General features: G+C 36.7%; 1 protein-coding gene across 4 annotated transcripts in view; it reads left to right on the top strand.

Annotated features, from left to right (window-relative positions):
• Positions 1–21667, top strand: part of CAMSAP2 (calmodulin regulated spectrin associated protein family member 2) — an 82148-nt gene that overhangs the window by 28649 nt on the left and 31832 nt on the right. For 2 of the 4 annotated variants that reach the window (XM_088170109.1, XM_014885555.2), the window contains exons 3-5: positions 11481–11642; positions 12302–12385; positions 18404–18436. In XM_088170109.1, coding sequence (XP_088026235.1) covers positions 11481–11642; positions 12302–12385; positions 18404–18436 — 279 coding nt within the window. The remainder of the gene's footprint in view (positions 1–11480; positions 11643–12301; positions 12386–18403; positions 18437–21667) is intronic. The other 2 variants (XM_014885539.2, XM_014885547.2) reach the window with 1 other exon arrangement.

The raw sequence follows: 21667 nt of genomic DNA, 5'->3' as shown, positions 1-21667 counted from the left end.
AGCTGTGACCAGCACATGTCCTGTGATATTTCTTCTTCAGTGAGAACTGCATGCCAGCTTTTCTAATAGTGCCCGTTCCATCTTGTTCTATCACAGTATTGATTTTTTTTCTTTTTCAAATACTACAGATTGACTTGCCTATGCAGACAGCCAGCTTTTTATGTTTGATAAGATTTTCCTTTGGGTATTTTAGGTAACATAAGTTACAGATACTGCCTGCAATTCTGAAATAACACGCTTGAAGCCAGTGATTTTAAATTGATTGCTGAAACGTCCCATAATGTGTCTCACATGTAGTTCAGCCAAGTTTCTCAGTAATCGTCCTTTCCCATTTACGGATTATAGGATTTCAGAGTTTGGATGCTTGAAAAGAAAGAACAGATGTCAGGCAATTTCTGATTTTAATGAGAAGGAGGTTTGGAAAAAACCCAAACAAACCACTGACATGAAACAAACCACTGACATGAAACACAGCAAAATAAGGCATTCTAAAATTAAGAAAAAAATGGAAAACAACAGTTTCTACTTTTCTTTGCTTTACTCAGTCCAATCAGAAAAAAACATCACTTAAGTCTTTGGAGCAGTACTTCTCTGCTCCAGGGATTTTGGCCTGGCTTGATGTCCTTCCTCAATGCTTATACCAGTTTCTTTTCCACCTCATAAAAAGAAAAAAACCAAACTGTTTTCAGTTCCTCCAAATGTCCAACAGCCAAACTGCCCAGCAGAGATTTTTGTTCTGTGGTTTTATGCTTTTGGCCCATGAAACAATGCTGAGAACCAATGGGACTGCCTGAATCTTGCACAGGGCCTGCCCTGATCCTTGCATGGCAGTATGGGGACTGCTGATGGGACTTCATGGTTACAGCTGGTGGGCTCTGAATCCATTGTTTAAGGACAGATATAAAATACTTTCCAGCTCCTTTCCTCCATTCATCTTCCCTCTTCTTTTCAATTAACAAGGTGAGGTTCATGTATGGAGGTCACTGCTTTTGCCAAAGGAAAGATTTCATCACATGAAGAGCTTGTGTGGTTTCTGGACAGCAAGCAATGACATATCTTGGGCTTGTAGACAAGGTTTCAAATAATACTGTTGGTATTTATTGGTATTCTTGTAAGCAAAGAAAATACTTACAGTCTAGTTATTGCCATCTTAAGTAATTATTTGGAAAATAAAAGGATAGGAGTTAGCAGTTTTCCCATTTCTGCCTTGTGATTTTCTCTTCAGCTGGTTTCTCTGTTTTGTTTCATTTATCACCATGCTCTTTTACTCAGCTTGCCTTAGTTGGGGAGAATAGAGGGAGGGATATTTTGCCTAAGAAAATGATTGTTTACTACAATGTGAATAGGTTACTGCTACAGCTGACTTCACTGTTTCAAGAGCTACTAATTACGCAACACCTCTTGGAATAATAACATTATAAACCAAAAATGCATGAGGAATGAGAACACGGTTGTGTGGTTTATTGTTTTAATCTTTAAAAGTACTTATGAACTGGCAGTTATTTCATTACCAAAGAGAGGTGGAGGAAGGAGACTTAGTAATTTCCATGCCCTGAAAAGTGTCAATTCACAAACAGATATTTGTCAAAGGATGAGAATGGGCACTGTTGTACCTTACTTGCCAGCTAGCTGAGAAGTAGCCTCTAGTTCACAGTGGTCTTCTGTTCTATTTTAATTCTTTGGGTAAAACATTGAAATATTTTCTGTGCATAGGCCCCAAGCTAATTTCCCATTTCATTTTTCAAAAGAAAGTTTTCTTGAAGAAATTGTACCTCTTGAAGATGGTATCATATTGATAACTACTTTTCATGCCTTTACCAGAGGAACTTTCAAGAAAAGCTTTAGTTACTATGTCGTCAACTTTCCCATTTTTGTGAAACACTGATAGAAATACAATCCACTACTTTTATTAGTACGGTGCTTGAATTCCAGATTTTTTTAACTGTAGAGTGATAGTTGGCAGCTGCAATCCTTCTTGTAGGTATCCTGTCCTCAGCAGAACCCTTCTCTGGGTACCAATCTGCTCCTGTTGGCCTGCAGCAGCTCCTGATGCAGACAGAGCCTGGGTTTGACCCTGTGCTTAGGAGAAGCTTATGGTGATGGAAACTGCTGCCAGATGTCCTGCAAAAATCTGCTGCAGTAGATGAAGTGGACATCCCCGGGTCCAAGTAATCTATTAAAAAGGATTACTGATACAGCATGATCTCTATGAGGGCACGCAGATTGCTCTTTCTTAAGAATAAAGTGTATTCCTTAATACAGTTGCTTTGAACAATGAAGGAACAGATCTTAAAGTGTACAGTTAAGCAATTATTTTATGCCTGTGTGTGCAAATGTAAGAGTCCTTTTCTGAAGAACCCATGCTCTACTTCAGAGGTTCAAGATCTGTCCTTAAGTTTGGTGTTTAGTCCAGATTAACCAAACAAGTGGAAACACTTTTGAATATGTTTATTGAAACAGCCATAAAGCACCTTTCCCACTTGTGCTATCACACCAGTGTGTGCCATATCCTTGTTTAGCAGCCACTGCTGTGGCTGGCCTGTCCTAATCTTTTAATAAGTAGATGGAAAAATGTTGGTCAGCTGTCTGATTTAGTAATGCTATTAGTTAGCAGGTTGTCACTTACAAGGTTTTACTACCTTAGAGAAATAGATTTCTTGTGATCAGTATAATTTTGTGTGTCTGTTTTAATTATTTAACACTGCTGATAGAGTTCATTTAAAGTAGGAGACTAGGAAATTTCTTTTGACCTTGGCTGTTATTTTAGCAGAAAATTTTTGTCCAGGTCAGTTTCCCTCTCATGTCTTACTGTGCTGTGTTATGGTCTATAAACATGGTATTCCTAAAAACCTTTGAAGAAAATATCAAATAACTCCAATTCTTAATGTAATGTACTCCAATTCTTAATGTAATAATGTAAATGTAAAAGTAATGAGTGTAAGGACCTTATTTCTCTCTCCTTGTATGGTTAATAAAGAAACAGTAAGGAAATTATCAGGAGCCTGTTCATATGTGAATGCAGGAAGATTTCATATTATGTTCTCATGTAGAAATTGAAACTAGTTTTCCTCTTTTTGAAGATAGCATGTTGAAATGAACATACATGTTTTGATTTCTTAAGCCAGTATTTTGCTAGATCAACGAAGAAAGCTAAGCCTAAAAAAGGTTCTCATGTTTCTTTCCTAGAAATCAGTTTTTGTGCATCAGCAATTTAACAAAAAACACAGAAGCTTTTCATAGGTTCTTCAGCAGCAGTTTTGTAAAAATATGATGATATTTGACTTGTGACAGAATGAATCTGTCCCTAGATCTTGGATGCTTACATGTCTGAGGCGTTAGCTTCAGTACTACTTTTTTTTTTTTTTTTTGCTGTATCTAAGGTGCTGAATGATACACATTTCCCTATACATTATAAAAATACAAATTTGGACCAAAAAAGATGTTAACTCTCAAAAACAAAGATGGTTTTTGCAACAAAACACTCCAAGTATCTTGTTTATAACTAAAAGTTGTTCTTAAAATGCCTTCCTGGACGATTTAAGTCTGTGTTACCAGTTTTATATTGTGACAAGTGTCTCATACAAGTTCCAGCTGGGAGGCACATTTCCTGAGGAAACAGGGTGGAATGTAGGAGTTAAAACCATACCCTGGAAGGCCAGTCCCAGAACTGTGTGGAATTCAGCTGGAGATTTCCATTGATAATTTGACCTACTTTGATCCTCTTTTGGTTTGAGAAATGAGGGGAAGATCCATAGATAATGTCATCTCCTTTCTTGTAGAAAAGCAGTGGTTTTTTTGTTCACCTTTTCTACAAACATAATGATATTGAGAGTTCTGTTTTTGAAACAAATTAATTGAACAAACCAGTATGTTGTACTATTGATCACTGCAATTAAAGCATCATTAGTACTTTATACAGAAAAGCTCATTATTACAATTCAGTTCATCAGAAACCAAGGCTGTAGATTTGTTAAATGTTGGGAATTATGGGGAATATTATGCTCTGTATTTAGGTGACTTTTTAGTAAATTATTATTGTAATATCAAGTTGGTTGCATGCCTTCAACTAAATGGGTATTTTGCATTCATTCAATTCTTTAAACTTTCTAAGGATTGTGAGATAAAGGGTGTGAGTAACTAACTAGTTTGATCCAAAAAAAGAAAAAAATGCAAACCTGAAATGCAGATAAGTCAGTAAGCATGTGCTATCAGTTACCTGGGCTAGAAAAGCTGCCATTCAGCACTGGCTGTCAGTATTTAAGTGTCAAGCAGATGAATTAGAAGTGTGTGTTGTAAAGTTTCAGCAGTCGTGTGCTGTGATCCCAGGCTGAGCCGTGGCTCAGGGAGGCTCTGTCAGTGGGGCTTGCAGTGCCAGACTTCGTGCACTGGAGAAGACATCCCTGCTTCCTTTTCCTGTCTCATCTCCATGGATTAACACCTCAGCCCTACACATAAATTTTATTTGGGCATCTCTGCCTCTTTTTCTCTTTGCTGAACTTCCCCTCTTACATACTTCTGTAGCATCACTCTACTCTGAACTCTTCACCCCAAATTCTGTAGAAATCCAGCTTGTCTTGGCACTGCTCTTGCTTGTCCATGAAGAAGCAGTTCTGCAGCACTCCTAGGCTGGGTTCTTCCAGCAGATGTTCTGAGATGAATGTGCTTTGATACTTCCTGGTGATAACTGCCTCTGCAGGTGTTAGCTGAGCTGCCAGAGAAGTTAAACCAGTGGTTTTTATGTCATTCCTATGCAGGTATGAGTGAGTCAGGAAGAGGAACTGCTTTTTTTTTTTTTTTTATATATGGATAAGACAAAGCCTTGTTTTTCCCACTCCTGTGTTCTTCAAAGAGTAGCGAAGCTTGCTGTGAAAATAAGCAATTCAGTAGATATTTAATACAATTACTGCTCGTTCTTGGTTTGAACCAGCAAAAGAGCAAGGAGACAATGCACATAAGTAATTTGTATAAGAGATTTTTGGGTTGTTTTATGCAGACAGGATTTGACAGCATGTTCTAGGAAAATCCTGAATTATCTGCAAAAACAAAGTCCTCTGGGAATTTTGAGACTCTTGCTATTTAATTGTTAAAACATGTATCACTGTCTTACCGGTTATCTTATGTTACTTTCTTACTTTAGTTTAAACTATCTAACTACCAATATTTATCTTTGAAACTTGTATTACTGAGCATCAAGACACTGAAGTGCCTTTGTGGTTTTTACCATTAGGCACTTGATTCTCCCACTAAATAAGAACAGGCAACTTGCAGTTGGTAATTATATTTTAAAAATTCAAAGTAGGTCGTGTGAAACTATAAAATAAGTCGAAATTCCAATAAGCACCATTTGATGGTTCTTGATTCCAGTGGGTGTTGTGCAGGTATTTTGTTTCACTATATCCTGGAGTAGGTGAAAGTCTCACTTGGTTATGTCATCCAGAAAATCTGGGAATCTCTGTTAGGTATTTAGTTAGGATTGTATTAGTAGATCAAATTGTGAAACTCCCTAATGAGCATAATGAGGAAACCTTAGGTCAAATTTGTAAGTGCTATGAAAATGCTTAACGTAGCCAATATCTGTACCTGAGAAATCCTTTTTATAGGAGTGACTTGTTTTCTGTGTCAGATGTGTATAGTCAGCCCAACAATGATTCCTTAATATATATATTCATATAATAGATTAGTAAATTTAAAAAATTAACCAAATAGAGAAGGCTATAAAAGTATTGAAAGCAAAACCCATTCCCTCTGTGTTGCAGAACCTGTCTCAAGTCCTTAGCATGACTCAGTAATGCCTGTTCTTGCTGAGTAAGCATCCTATCAGAGTCAAGCCCTTGTTGTTCATGGCAATGCAACAAGGAGGTAATTCACCATGATCGTTCCCTTGCAGGACAAGACTAACTAGACAGCTGGGCTTATTTTAGGATTGTGCCAAGGATAAGTACTGTGTGAGGCTAGAGAGGAATTGCATCCAGAAATCATCAAACAGAGCAGAACTGACTGCTTCAGTCTGCTTTGTTTTGTTGATTGAAATATTTTAGAATATTGTAGTATCAAAATTGTCTTTATTCTGCTGTAAAAATGATGGTCAAATGAAGAAATAGCTTTGAAATTTGTAATGGAGTTACCACCTATTGGCTCTGCTCATCAATTCATTCCTCACCTCCTGCAGTACTCAAGCATTGGCCTATACTTTCCCTGAGCTGGAATTGTGCATTTTTTAATTGAGACTTGGAGTTTAGATGATACCTCCTCATGCTAGCAGATTCATTTGAGACTTGGATTATCTGGGGGAGGGTCTCTGGGAAAGGGGCCTGGAGGCTTAAGCTAGCCAGCCTCCTCAAACTGCTGTTCACAGAACCTGCAGGGAAGCTGAGTGCACAGGTGGGGTTACAGTGGTATGGCAGGAGATCCTCACAGTGCTCTTGGCACACCTTTCCTGTGTGTTTAAGCCCATACTCACCTGCCATTACTCTCTTTTACCATGGATATGAGCAACTCTTGTTTTACCTTTCTTTCCTAAAGTGTGTGTCCTACAGTGATTATTCCATCTATATTCTTGATAATCAGAGTAATTGTTATCAAGCCCTTGGAATTACTGGTTTTTTTACTGGAGTGTGAAAAGTACCTAGATCCAAAACCTCTGTTTTCAGAAGGCAGAAGTTACGTGCTAACTACTGATGCAAGGGAGGTATAAAAATTCTCCCAACTAAATGTAGAGAGCTGATCTCTTGTGTTCTTTGCTCAAGTGCCTGATCCAGTTGAGGCAAAATCTTTAGTGAATTGAGCTAGAAATATATGTATTTGCTGTGCACTCTGTATTTCTGTTTACAAAAGCCAGTCTGTCAAAGATCAAATCTCTTCTCCAAAGCATAGTGGGTTTAGGGGACTTCGATTACAAGAAAAATCTCCAGGAAAGAGTGAACAAATAATTTCTTTCTATTTAGCATGAAGGTAACAATTGTATCCTCTGTTTTCTTTCTTCCTCTTTCTTCAAGTGCTTTAGTGTGAAATGGGTTTGGCTTTGTTTTTCCTAAAGAGGGAGCTCGAAAGAGAAGTCCTGACCTGAGTATCATTTAATGGAATATAAGAAATATCCTTAGTAGTAGGTAACAGTGTAGGAGCTGTCTGTAATTTGTTGTATTTATCCATAAGTATCTGTGTGTACATATCATATAAACCTTTTGCTCAGTACACTTTTTAATGAGATTGTTTTCAGTTCTTCAGTGGAGGTGAAGAAAGCTCTGTAATCAAATGTTAGGCAGACAGGAAAGCATTAGCAGCCATGCTCAGAATAATTTTTCTTCACTAAGCTTCTTATTGAACTATTCAGCAGTAGAATGAAAAGCTGTGGAACCTACATTACAGAGCAGAAACTAACCAGTAATTACATGAGATTGTAAAGATTAGTAAGTTAAAACTCTTGTGTTCTGTGCAGACTGTAGCTGGGAAAGACAAAACCACATTTGTGTCTTAGAAAATAAAATACCTCTAAGAATGCAGCATTTTGTGTTTTTTAATATATTGTTTTGTTCTATTTAAGACTTTATTACTTTGCACCATTGTAGTAAGGCAATCAAAGAAAAAAGGGTTTTTGAATTGACTCAAACCAAATCTCTGCATAACACCTATGGGAAAAGTGTATTATTTCCTGTGCTGTTCACTGCTGCTGTGTTGATCTTGACTTTTTTAAAAGATATTTCTCTAATGGGTTTGTATAATTTTATGTTACCATTTAGGGATTTTTAAAATTATTTCTCTAAAATTATTTTTCTTTTTTTGGAATTGTACATCTATCTTTATGCCTTGCTGCAATTCTGGATGTGGGAGGTATGTGACAGCATGAAATCCTGCCTGGGATTTTTAGGCTGTGTATCTGAATGGTGCTACCTCAGAGGAAATACCAAAATTTAATGTACTGTCTTCATCTTAATGATCAGCAGCTCCTGGACACTTCCTTCAGGCATTGTGTCCAGGCTCATGCAGAGAAAGAAGAGGTTGCTGAGTGGCTGATCCTGGTTTCTGCCCAGCTCAAAGTGGTTTCTGTTTCTCCTTCAGATATGAAATGTTGCTTCCTCGCATAATTCACTTGTAACTGCAGATCTGACTAATAAAAGTGAACTCTCCCTCTTGATTTTTTTTAGCTATACCTAAAATATGCTGTTCAGTGAGAGAGGCAGAAAAATCAGAAGTTTATTACTATCAACAGAATTTCTTAAAATTTGGGGTTTTTTAGAAAACTTCAGCAGTTATGCTGACAAAGCCTGTATTTGGGACAGTAGGACACTATTTTTATAGTGCAGTTTTTAGTTTACTCTTTCTTACTGAGCACAGGGAATGAAGAGATGTAAAATAATGCAGCTTGTCTGCTCTTTCCAGAATAAGTGGAAGAATACCAGTAAGGCTGTATGTGAAATTAAATAGTTTTCTCATTCTTTTTGTAACTCCTTTAAAAAAAAAAAAAAACAGTAAACAAACCGAACTAAACAATTTTTTTAGGTACAAGTTATCCTGTATGTTTATTTGGTTGCTTGCAATTTTCTAGGGGAATAAATACATATATGTTACTAATTTTAAATATTTTCATTACTAAAGAAACTATTTATAAAATTTTGAGTTTTGCTCGCTAAAAGAAGTGGTAATTTGTTGTTTGTTTCTCAGGATAATACTCGTTCTTCTTTTTCTTATTTACTGTTTTTTAAAAGTCTTCTAAGTGTCCTGCCTGGATTATAAAGAAAATAACTTGGAGTCACTTTTGATACTGTAGATGCTTGTATTTGTTTGCTTGTATAAAATAAAGGTTGTGACACGAATCTAGCCAGTGTCAGTAAAACTTTATTACACTTAGTTTTGATAGTACAAATTATTATCTAAGGTCATTCTTCCCTCTGTTTGTTTAAGTAGTTTGCACTTCATTAATGATTTGCTAGAAGCATTGAAATGAGACTCAGCTAACTAATTGTAAATAATTTACTTTTTCTAATGTATTTATAATGTATTGAACATATTGGCAGTTCTAGCAAGACTTCAGTGGCTTTCTCTCTCCACTAGCAATCCACTTTGTAGGTGTTTTCTAGAGAAGCTGATGAATGGGGATACAATTCAACATCACAAAATCACCCCAGGACATTCAGCATGGAAGGTGAAGGCTACTAAATTCCCTCTGGGGAGTGCAGTGGTGGTTTTTCTTGCAGGCTGGTCCCAGAGCACAGCTGTAGTAGCCAGGGCACTACTCAGGGATCAACACTGGGCAAGAAGATGCTGCTTTCACACCTCTGGGAGCTTCCTTGGTTGTCAGAACTCAGTGTCCTCCCCACAGGCAGGCAGTGAAAGGTGGAAAGAATCTCTTTGGGCAGCAGGCAGTGTGAACAGCTCTGGATCAGCCTGGATGGCTCCTAGCACACTCCTAGCAGTACCATTCTCTATGGGATACTGGAAAAGACATTTTCATGCACTACCTTCTCTTAAAAAGCAAAGGCAGCATTTTCTTGCATTTTTAATTTCTTTTTTAGTTTTGAGAGGAGGTTCTGAAAACAGTACAAGGTTTTAATCTAGGCAAGATGTAGCAAGGAAAGATTAGAGCAGTGACCCCAGATGTCAGAGATGATCCAAATCTTCTCTTCTTTAGTGCCTGTTACATGTGCTAAACTACCTTCCTGCAATCTGCACTGGGAACTCCTACCAGAACTGCATGGATTTGTTTGGCTGTCCCAGGCTCTGTGATCCCTCACAAGGATTTGGGGGACTGTACTCATAGTTATGTGGTAATTGATTTGAGCCTCTCTCTGCACTGCAGTGCTGGACCAGCAGAGGAGCAGCTCGTGCATCCGTGTAGAGCATTGCTGCACTGCACCCTGGGGTGCAGGCTCCTCATGAGGCAATACCCTGCCCCTTCTTCAATACTTTGAGCTGCCCAGCACTTCCCTTCATTCACCCAGGAGCTTGTATCAGTATTTGTCCATTAAGGTCTGTAAATAATCCCCTAAGGTGTAATATCAGTGGTGGAAGGAGTTTATTCAGCCTGAGTCCATCAGTGCTGGCAGCAGTGAGGAGGTGCTGAGCCCTGCCCAGCTGTGCTGCTGGGAGCAGGGATGGAGTCTGGCAGAGAGGGCTTTCAGGCCATACCCAGGCTCCAAGAACAAGAAGGTTGTCTGTCAGCTTCAGTTTTGTGAATGTCTATTAAGTGTAATTTGCCTTTTTTGTGAAACAATAGCAATAGGTGCTCCTTCTGAGGTCAGCATGATCACTTTGATTGGTGATACAAATGCTAAGAGCAGCACACGGGCTGGATCTGTTCTTTTTCATGCTGGGAATTCTGGAATAAGTGATGTGCATGAACTGCCTTAACTGTGATGATTAGATAGCATATTGCTGTGTGACTCATTTTGTTCATTGCTGTTACCATGGCTCTAACAGCTACCTTGTGAGATGTTTATATGAATATTTTTTATAGTATTGAAGTGATGGTGTTAACAAGCGTTGGGGATCTTTTTTTGCCTTGTGAACTCTGTTTAAAGGCAGTGTTTTTAAAACACTGTCTTTGGAAATTGTTCTGATCTGTGGGAAATCTTGTTTCATACTTAGCTGTTTCTGTTTTTCTTATCATGAAGCAGAAATAAATGGGTTTAGCTAGAGGCACTGCCTCTAGAAACCACCATCATTTGGTTATTCAGTCACAGGAATCAATTGTAAATCCTGGTTATAATCCTCCTTTTTTCGTTATAGTGTTGGGTTGTGTAGGGGGAAGTTGTTTTTTTATTTTGAACAGACTGTGAAATAGCCATCATCTTTCCATATATGACATCAGAAGAAAAGTACCTCTTCCTTTAACAGAAGGTATATTATTTTAAACCTGGTTGTGTATCTATAGCTGTGGCACCTACATTACATCTGCATAACATAACTTGTGTACTAGAAGAAAAATAGATGTTTTTCTATCATTTAGTTGGGTTTTTACTAAAGATTAGTATAATCACGTCTTCTTCCTGGATTAGGACTTTAAATATAGATGAACTTTCACATATTAATGCAGCATTTTCATGACAATCAAGGTTGTTTACCAGGCAGTTTCAGCTTTTATTTTCAGTACAAATAACTACAAATTCATCAGGCATCTTCAGTACAAATTGATCAGACAGGGGAGATTGGTTTTGCTATTGTGATAAATTTGAAAGATCTCTTTAGCTCTGTTAAAAATGATGTGATGTTTGAATCATTAAACTTGCTTATTCTGTTCACTTTCGATTCTTTGAATTTGGTGTTAAATTTTTTACAGAAGTTATTTTAATTTGCAATTTAATATGTGTTCTCAAGTCTGTTATGTTTATTTTCATTTGTTTTTCATTTAAAACTGGCAATCAGACAGAAAACTTGTAGCATTTACAGTTTTGGCCTTTCCATGTATGTGGCTATGTTCAGAAGCAATGCATAAGAGGAATCTGTTGATTTGCAAACTAATCGTGTGTTGGTGCTTCTGATTGTAGAGTGCTCACCTGGCCATGATCGACACCCTCATGATGGCTTACACTGTGGAGATGGTGAGCGTGGAGAAAGTCATCGCCTGCACTCAGCAGTATTCAACCTTCTTCCAGGCTGCAGAGGTGCCCTATGACATTGAGGATGCTGTCATGTACTGGATAAACAAGGTATGAGTGCTGGAAAAGCAAGCTGGGGATTTGTTTGTTGTCTGTATGATTTGATTAGAGATGAGAGGCTAGGATGTGTATTTGTGTACATAGGTATATCAGGATGTTCTGATACAGACTGTTCCTTCACCTGCTGTTTATGGAATATAAAAAGAAAAGTTTGCAGAACTAAATAAACCTGTGAACCAAATAAATGAGAAGTCTAAATTAATACTGTAATATATACCACAAATGATATCTCAGGTGTCACTGTCATGTTGAGATGCCACAGTGCCCTCTCAAGAGTCTCTTTTTGGCTCTTTATAAGGTGTCATCTCATTGTGTACTTTGTCATGATTTAAGCCCAAAGGTATTCTGTTTGTTTGAACACATCTTGCTTGAAGTGATCTACCTTCACTGCATAATCAAATCAAGTGACAAAGGATACCCTGTTAATCAAATGTGACTGAGCATAATAAGGGACTGGTTAATTTGTACAATGTAAAGCTAACAAGCAGTGACCTTAGACTGCATTTGAGACTGACATTTGCTGATTTTGCTTCAGGGTTTGGTTTCTCTCTTTAGTTCTGTGTTTGTGATTTATAGACCTTTTGAAGAACTTCTAATTCCTATGATTTGCTTCTTAGAACAGACAACTGAATGAACTATTTTGTCTCTAGGTAAACGAACATTTGAAAGACATCATGGAACAAGAACAAAAACTAAAAGAGCATCACAGTGCAGAATCTGCAGGAGGTCAAAAGGTAGGTGGAGGAGTTAAAATATTATAAACAAGAATAAGCCTTTATCTGTAAACAGACATTGCAGACATTGAGTTGTCAACTGCTTGTTAAAGAAAGCAAACTTGTAATATTCATTTTGTTGTTAGTTCTAACACTATCATGAAAATACACATTTAAAAATAAAACTAACAGAACTGCACTTTTTATAGCCAGTTGTCCTTTCTGACAAATAAATCTTTGATAGCAGGGAAACATCTGTTACATTAGTGCTAAGGAATTTAAGAATAAGGAATACTTTGAAGTGAATTAAAACCCTAGAAAGATCTGATGTGAAGAAGACCAGAACTTTTTTTCATGGTTTTTAATAGTTTTTTCCTTGTGTATTGCATGAATCTCAGGAGAGAGATCTGTATGTGGTATCATGGGAAGGATTGTGCTGGCTATGATCCAAAATACTGGTTGATTACAGGTTTTATTATCTATACAATAAAAACAGATTATGTTTGATTTCCTTTCCTAACAGGATTTTTTTCTTTTGTTTGCAGACCTCAGTTAATTAAGTAGCATTATATGCACATCAGAATACATAGGGATAGCAGACAGTTCCAGAGTATGAAAGATCCTTTACCCTATTGTGATATAACTATTTATTGAAGAACTGGTAATGAGTGTGAGCACCTTTTGGTGTTATCCCTGCACATGAATGCAGACCAGATTTCCAGGCTGCTGCAAGGCTGTAATCCTCCTTCCCAGCCTGGCCTGTTCTCACCTGAGCTGCTGCCTCCTTTTCAGTGCCACTCTGAGGGACTGGTGGGTTACCAGCATGGATTACATGCTCAGCTTCAAAAACCATGAGTGTAGTGAATATCTTTGCATTTGTAGGGGGGTTTTAAATATAAGGAATGCCAATGAAGGCTAATGTGACTCAGCAAAAGAAAATGGTGGTTCTTACAATGAGAGTGTGACCCTGGTGCATATACCCTGCCATGGAAAAAAAAATTTAAACTGTGTTCAGTATCAGTAGTGATAGTAGCTTAGAAATGTGGAGAATAAGATGTCCTTGGCAAGTTCATTTCTCAAACTCAGATAAAACAAAGTAAACAGAGGCCAGGGAGATAACCTGTGTTCCTCTGTCCTCTAATGGTTTTTCTTTTTCCTGAAAATAATAGTAGGAAGTTTTATGTGGTTTTTAGGTCACTTGGAAAGATGAGAACAATTTTGAAAATCAAAAGTACATGAGAGTTTTAATATGATAAACATATATATCAAAGTGAAAACTATTATCAGAGCAATTCTGTAAAATTACATTTACTTGTAAAAATTCAGTAATATTTATTTTCATTTAGAGTTTGCAATTTATATTACAAATAAAAGGACGAAATTTTAAGTTTAGAATTTATCTTCACTGTCAACATTTTTAAGTCAATTGTTGAAAGATTTATATAGTCTGCAACTGATGCCATAAATGGACTCAGAGGAATAACACATTTACTAAAAAATAGTATTGTGGTGTTTTAGATGAATTGTGAAGCTTTAACAGAACACAAGAGCCCAGTTTTGTTCACTAAGGTACAAATGCATTGGCAAAATAGCAAAATCATGCAACAGTTGCCATATCATGGAAAAAACGTGTGTTTAATGCCACCTCTTCTGTATACTGAGTTTTGGATACTGTTATCCCAGGTTCATGTTATGGTTTTTTTAGGGGTTCAGCTGCATAAATTACATTGTCAAGTAAGGTATTCTGTCCTTGGGGGTTGTATTAGCATGAGGATTAGACTCAGGTTTTCTTTGAGGAACTGTTCAACTGCTGGTTAATTTACTGCTGTGATATCTCAGCTTTTCTTTTAGTCATGTCTCACAGTATTTCCCAAGTTTCCACTTAGTCTTCCTAAAGGTAATGGTCATTGCATGCATGCAAATATCTGAGGTTTAGAAACACATGAAATATTCCAACTAAACCTTGTATTTCTGAACTGAGGATTATACTGAATGCTGGCTTTACAAGGAAAACTAATGCAGATGCATTGGATGGGTCCATTGCATCAAATCAAGATGGGCAGCATTTCTAACAGGGGTTCCAGTTAAATTATCACATGGCTCTTGTCAGGCATCTCTCAGTGTTTATTCCCAGATGCCCAGGTGTCTTACACTGATTATCTGTCCCCATATTGCATCAGTGCTTGTACTCCTGTAAAAGCACAGAATCACTGATGGTACTGCCCTTACCTCTGCACTCAGCAAAGCTGTGAAATAACTGTAGCTGAATTCCTGTACCAGGTTTGGGTCTTGTTGAAATATGTATATAATTTCTCATTTCGTGTTGTGCTTGGCTTTAGTTATTAGTAACAATAGGTATTCTTAGATTTAAAAAAAGGTGAGCAGGGGAAATTAAATTCTGCCTTTATATTAACTAAAGCCCTACTACATGTTTTTCCATTTTTTGGAAAAATTAAACTATGCTTGTATATATATTTTTAGCATTTTCTATGCTCATATTAGAATTGTAGCTTAATTATCAGTATCTGAATTGCTTTATTTTCTTTCTTTGATTTTTTTAAATTCCTAACTGTTGCTTCTATTTGTTTTTTAAAACTTAGCATGGAGAGGAACTGGAATTATCCATTGTTCAGCTTTTCTCTCTCCCACCATAATTTTCAGCCTGGGGCTTTTTAATTTATGTTCTCCTTGTTACCAAGGCATTTAGTAGTTCAAATGGTGAACTCCATATGAAAATTCAAGAAGCTTAGTTATCTCTCCTTTCTGGACAAAACCTTTGTTTATTTAAGTTTCAGAGTTTCCAAGGTATGGTCAGGTCTTGATTGTGAAGTAAATTTAAATTCTGAATGCCCCTGCTGTTGATTAGAGATGGCCCAAGCAAACATGGGTAGAATAGGTAAGTGTAGTCAAGAGGGAAAACTCTTCTTTAGGTTTGATTTCTGGCCAAGAAGCAGGAAAATTAGGTACCTAAAAGGTGCAACAAAGTTAACATCTAAATTTTTAAATTATTTCATACAGTTACACATTTGTAAATCAATCAGTTGTGAAAAATAATTTCAGTGTAGCCCTCAAGTCTGCCAAACTGTGTTACTGTGTTGTTACAGAAGTGTGGTGAATCTCTTTGCAATGAATAGTAAATTTCTGCATTTACAAAAGGTTTAAACATCAAATACATATTATTAGATACTACAAATTATAAGATATACCTGTTTTCTCTGTCTGGATAGATAAAATCAATATTAACAGATTATGAGGCTGCTTTTGTTTTCTTTCCCTGTCTTCTGCTACTAGCTGTCTGTAGAAGATGAGAGGAAGGAGTGTGTATGATTTTTAGTTCCAGGTAGTCCTCTGTGGACCTTGATCAGCTGGTGATTTGTGGTAACCACCTTTTGCTGGTAGAGTCTCTGCTTCTCTTTTCAGAATTAGGATTTCGAGTTTTGTAGTAATTAGCTTTGATTTTTAGGCTTCCACTGAATAATATGTGGTGAACGTACAGTTGCACTGGTTAAATTGCTGATTTTCAGTGCAGTTGGAGCTTTCCCAGAAACATGTTCTTCTTCTGTCTGCTTCTGTGGTTTTGATTGAATCAGTCTTAACAGATTTAAATCAAATGCAAATCCTATGAGAGAAACAAATGTAACTTCATTTAAGTACTTGAATTCTTCAAACTTTTTGTAAGATCAGTTTAAACAGTGCAACTGCTTGTGTGAAGGTAAAACACTAACACCGTAGCTCCACCTTCCACTAGAATTTAATGTTTCATAAATCCACAGTGCTACCAAAAGCTAACCTGTCAAGAAGAAAAGTTTGCAGCAGAATGAGCTTCTTGATCCAACCAGTGCACAGCTGCATGAACACAAATGATGGTGCAAGAAAGATAGCAGAAACAAAGTTTGTGAAATAATGACTATCGTGTCTTGGCACCCTAAGATGACTTGATATGGAAATAAATTTATTATAGTCATGTTTAAAAATTTTTGTCAGGGAGTATAAAAAAATCGTCATGTAAAACCATAAGCTCTCAACCTGAGGGACTATTTTGTTCTTTCAGCTTTTTTGGTTTTGTTTTGTTTTTTGTTTTGTTTTTTGTTTTGTTTTTTGTTTTGTGGGTTCTTATTTTGGTTTTGTTGTTATTTTAGACATTGGGAAGAAGTCAGCCAGGATTCTCTGCTTAGTTTGTTTCATAGTGACTGATTTTTGTGAAGTTCCAGGGCAAAAAAGTTTATTCTTGTTGATCTAAAGTGACAGTTCAACAGCTACTGAATTCCCAGGTTGTCCAAGAGACTTCAGCTTTTCTTTAATCTCTTTTCCTTTATTAGAAAATGTACACTTATACATCTTGTTGTATGTTTGAATTTAAATTCCAAAAGTCTTTCACCCCTCTGAAGCATGTTGGTAGTCATCTCAACCAAGTTGATAAATAGTTGAGTTTCAACCAAGTGGATAAATAAAAATATATATTGGATCACTAGTTTTGGGTTGTTGCTGTTAGGGAGAGCTGGTCTTTGGAATTGAAAGGAATGTGTGGTTTTTTCCAAGGAGTAGCTCTTCAGCCTAGCATTAACTGGACATCAGTGGACTTTTGGAGTCCAGCTCTGAAATACACTGCACTTTGATAAAGGCAAGAACAATGTTCCTGTCAGTGTTAAATAGAATAATAGGCAGCCTGATCTCAGCCAATTTAGCCAAAACCTTTCCTTATGATACACTTTAGAATTCCTGATTGCAGGTGAAGAATAAGATAATTAGTTTTCAAATTTGCGTGTTTTTCCATACACTGACTATTTTTCAGTGAGATTAAGAGAAACTGAATCCTATTGGAAATGTCCAGAGCCACACACTGACATACATCTTGCAGTTGATTTCTTCTAAGTGCCTTTGGAATTCTTCCCTGCTACAATCCAGTGAAATGGAGGAGAAGGATGTTGAGAATAGCTGTGTTACTACTGCACACCCATTAGTGCACAATAGCTTTTTTCCATAAAAGCTCTGTATCGTTACTGCAGTTGTTTCAAGGTTTTATAGTATTTTAACAACTGCATAAAAGAATAAGGTTCCATAGCAGTTTGTTCTGTGATAGTTTTAAACTACATTTTTACCATTTCCAGAAAATATTTATTTTCATTAAGAACAAAATAAATTATTTTCTGCACTTCAATAATGGGTTTGGTTTTTATTTTTCTACAATGAAATCAACAGAGTGGTGACATTTTCTGTGTGTATTTATAGTACTGGTACATAATATTTTTGTCCTTAATACTAGAAGTATTATGCCAGACTAGTGCACAGGTTGCAGAAAAAAAATCAGTGTGCTTCAGATTAGTATTTTTTTTGATTGTGTATGAGTTTGGAGGTTTATGTATTAGTTCTGATAATTCCTCTGCCAGTAGTCAAAACTCCATCTACATTTCAGGTCATTGCACATCATGCAGCTGATGCTAATGTGATTTGTCATTGTAAAAATATAACTGCCTGTACCTCTTGTTGTCCTGCAAACTGTCATATGATTGTTTAAAAATATTGTTGAATGTTACTGTTTGGCTTGAAGTAACTAACACAAGCTTCAGTGCAGTTGGGTGTACTGTACTACAGTGTGTTTATCCCTTTTTTCATTGCTTTAGCTTCCCTGCTTCCCCATGTGTGCTGCTGGAGTTCATTTTGATACTTGTGATATCATGACTTCAAGTCTCAAATGAATTCTTCAGTCGGATTGCATATGTAGGGTACAATTAGATGTGTGAAAGCATTTCATAAAACTGCATTGATCTGACAATCTTAGCTGTTCATGTGGGAAAAATGTAATGATTTACCAAGAGTGCAGACATATTTCTCCAGTGTTATTGCTGCTAATTAGCTCAATATGCAGAGGTTACAGTGCACTTATGCTTGCCATTAAATTACAACTCACTGTTATACAAAACTGAGAATGTTAAAGAAAATTGCTTTATAAAAGTAATTTATGAAATCTGATAAAATGTTCCTTTTTTTTTTTCCTTTGCTTTTTGCTTTTATCCTTTTTTCCTACTGCTTCCTCTGAAGTCTCCTACCAAATGGTTTTGGAAACTGGTTCCTGTAAGTTTGCCCAACTGCTTCACTTTGATCAAATTGCTTATTTTGGGAATGGCTTTGTCCATGTCATGCTGGTCTAATCATTCATTTCATTTATCTGTATGAGATGCTTTTATAAGAGATTGCCCTGCAAAGGAGTGCATACTTGCAGAAGCCTGTTTTGCAAGGTAATCTGTGCAAAAGAAATGTGAGATATAATGCTGGATAAGGAATTACTTTTCAGACAATCAGTGGGTTTGTACAAGGCGGTGCTAGCTGTTATTAACACATGTCAAATGAACATTTATAAACTACTTTTTCATAAACTTTCAGTAAACACATACTATTTGATACCAGTTCTCTTTTAAAAAGAGACTTACAGAAGTAGTTTTTGATTGTTGATGCTACATGCAATCTGAAATCTTATTTATTCTAAGCATATGCAATCATTACATCGTTCATCTAGAATTCCCCATTTTTTCAGCTGATTTAAGACTGCTCTTAATCTCTTCCTACACAAAATGACCCAAAGCAGACCACTTTTAGTGGGGACTATAATTTCACTAAAACTATTTTAAAAATAACTTTTCATGTCTGCAATAATATAAAGTTTGTTTTCTCTGTGCTGTGTCACCTTGGGGTTATCATTGCTTTCCTCTGTCATGTAGGAATTCACACCTGATGTGCATTCAGATTGTTTATTTAGCAAGGTTTGGCTGGGAACAGCTGTTCAGGTATATGCAGAATTGCATACTTCTGATCTGAATTCCAAAGAACTAATTCCCATCTATCATTGCTCTAAAGATTACCAAATAATTGATCTAGCAGTCCCTCGGGTATTCCTTGCCATAACTAATAAAACACTGTTCTTATATTGCAAATGAAATCGAAAATAACAAGGCAGTTGCATGTAGGCAACCAGAAAAAATACTCTGTGTCTGGAAAAGCAGTTTTAAAGTATTAAAAAAAGTTTAAAAGTGTCCAGCAGCCTGAGCAGTGTTCAGATTCCTGACAGTCTCTGTGGGCAATTGCTCTATAAAGGTACCTATTGCAGTTGTGACACACAGATACTCTGCTCTTCACAGTACAGCCCTTTAATTTTGTTTTGGAATTAAGGTAGTATAACTACCTTAACTGAGTGTAATTGGAGGGAATAATGCAGAAAAAATATAAGATGGACCATGATATCACAAATTTTTATGTCTTATTTTGTCAAAGTAAGGCTACTTGAAAACAGTTTCAGAATGTCTGTGTTCTGTTTTTGTCTAGAGTGTTGGTTTACTAGTGAGTATGTTCCTTTGCATAAAAGTGATATTCAAATCTAAAATACTCAATCTGTTGAGAAGCTAACTCCAGTTTGCCTGTCAGTAATCTGTAAACAACTTGAATTAGTGGTACTTATGTTACTTGGTGGTGTTAGTTCAGTAGAGATGCAGTTAAACCCCAAGTGCTACTGATAAAACTCAGGCTGCTCTGTCACTTCAGCCAGCCTTCTGTCTCTTCCCTTTAGAACAGAGCACATTTCATAGTGTCAGATATTTCTGAGCACAGAGGCAGCTAAAAACTGATAAGTACATTTACAGCATGTTATCTACTGTATGGTAAACGTGCAAGAGCATTCATTGTTAATGATTAGCTCTGAATCCACACAAGCACTTAGGACAGAGTAGCTGGTGTGCTGTTGGCTCATCTTTAGCTGACATTGTTTCTAGGCAAGTGTCTTGACTAGACCTAGACTAGGTTAAGTGGAATAAGCTCAAGGATGCTAAATCAGGATGGTTTAGGATCGCAGAAACAAGATGCCTGTATTAGCATTTCTGTTTCAATTAGCTCTAGAGCTTTATAATGTAGAAGTTCATCTTTTGCATTATTGCATATATATTTAGTAGCAAACACTGCAGCTGATGAGAAGAGTTTCTTCAAATGGAAGTTTATTTAAAATGCAGTGTAATTACCAGTGTCTTTCATTTTTTTGGTGTAATTTCTTTTATCTTTTCAACCAAATTGAAACATGATGCCTTCTGTACACTAATGAACCTAGCAAATCAGGTTACATGAGTTTATCTTTCCTGAAGTAATGTGCTTGGTATTCTCTACAATGAATTAAATCCTCTTTGTCCACCTCAAAGAGATGACACAGTTTCTAGCATGGGTGGGTACTGTTCATAAGGCCAGTGAAGGCATCATCAAAGTGCAGTGTACTTTTTCACAGGATTTACTGTGCAACACCACTATATTGTCAATTTCTAATATTTTTTGAATACTGCATTGAAAGATACTATTCAAAAGAATATATAAATTAAACAGAGCTTGTGGGATCATGGTGTTCAGTCCATCTGTATCTATTACCATTATTGATGCTTAATCATAATGAAACCCTGGCATTTCATAGACATAATTTCGGTCATGTGGAGGAGGACATACCTGGACATAATAACATGGAATTTTAAACTCGCAGCATTTTCATTGTAGTGGGTCACTGGATTGCCATAGAGTGAGAAAGAATTAACTTTCACTGCAATTATAATTGGCCTATTTCATTAGAGATACTAGGGAGTATTAAGAACATAGAGAAAAGAGTATTAATAATGCATAACAGGAACATGATTTTTGTTTAGTGTTAATGTTTCCTCTAGCACACAAAAATGGGATTTTCATTTTTATAAAGTGTATTTGACACACAAATATGACTACACTAAAAGCATGAAATAGCAACTAAGTCTCAGGGGTTTTTTTTAAATATTAATTGCTTCAGGTATAAATTCTCTGGTCCAAGTGCAAGCCCTTTATGTTTCTAGAACTGATGTGGCTGCTGTTGCCAGATTAAGCTTTTACTTCTTAGGCCGGTTAGGGAACACTGACTAAAATAATTCACTAAAATTCACTAAAATAATCCCATGTGATCCTGACAGAAATCCAGTGACAGTAAGTACAGCCCTGAGGGTCACTCTGTGGTTCTACAGACCTTTGTGCATGCACAGATGGTTTAAACAATTCCTACCCCACCCATAAAACCTCCATCCCTGCTCATGCACTCATTCACTGCAGAAGCAAAGGAGAGAGTTGCTGTAGCTGGACCAATGGTTTTGGTACAGTTCCATCAGGAATTGCTCCAGCACAGCCAAAAGGTGGAGAGTTGGAGGTAGGAACAGTCAATTTTAGTCTTGCTGGGAAGAGTGATTTCCACAAAGACTTCTGAGGGTCCCTACAGGGAGATTTGCAGTTCAGTGTGTATAGATGCATTTAAATAGCATG

The sequence above is a fragment of the Sturnus vulgaris genome, chromosome 9 (assembly GCF_052056855.1).
Source record: "Sturnus vulgaris isolate bStuVul1 chromosome 9, bStuVul1.hap1, whole genome shotgun sequence".
Lineage (NCBI taxonomy): Eukaryota > Metazoa > Chordata > Aves > Passeriformes > Sturnidae > Sturnus > Sturnus vulgaris.
Note: the sequence above shows the minus strand (reverse complement) of the source record. Positions and strands in the feature narration are given on the sequence as shown.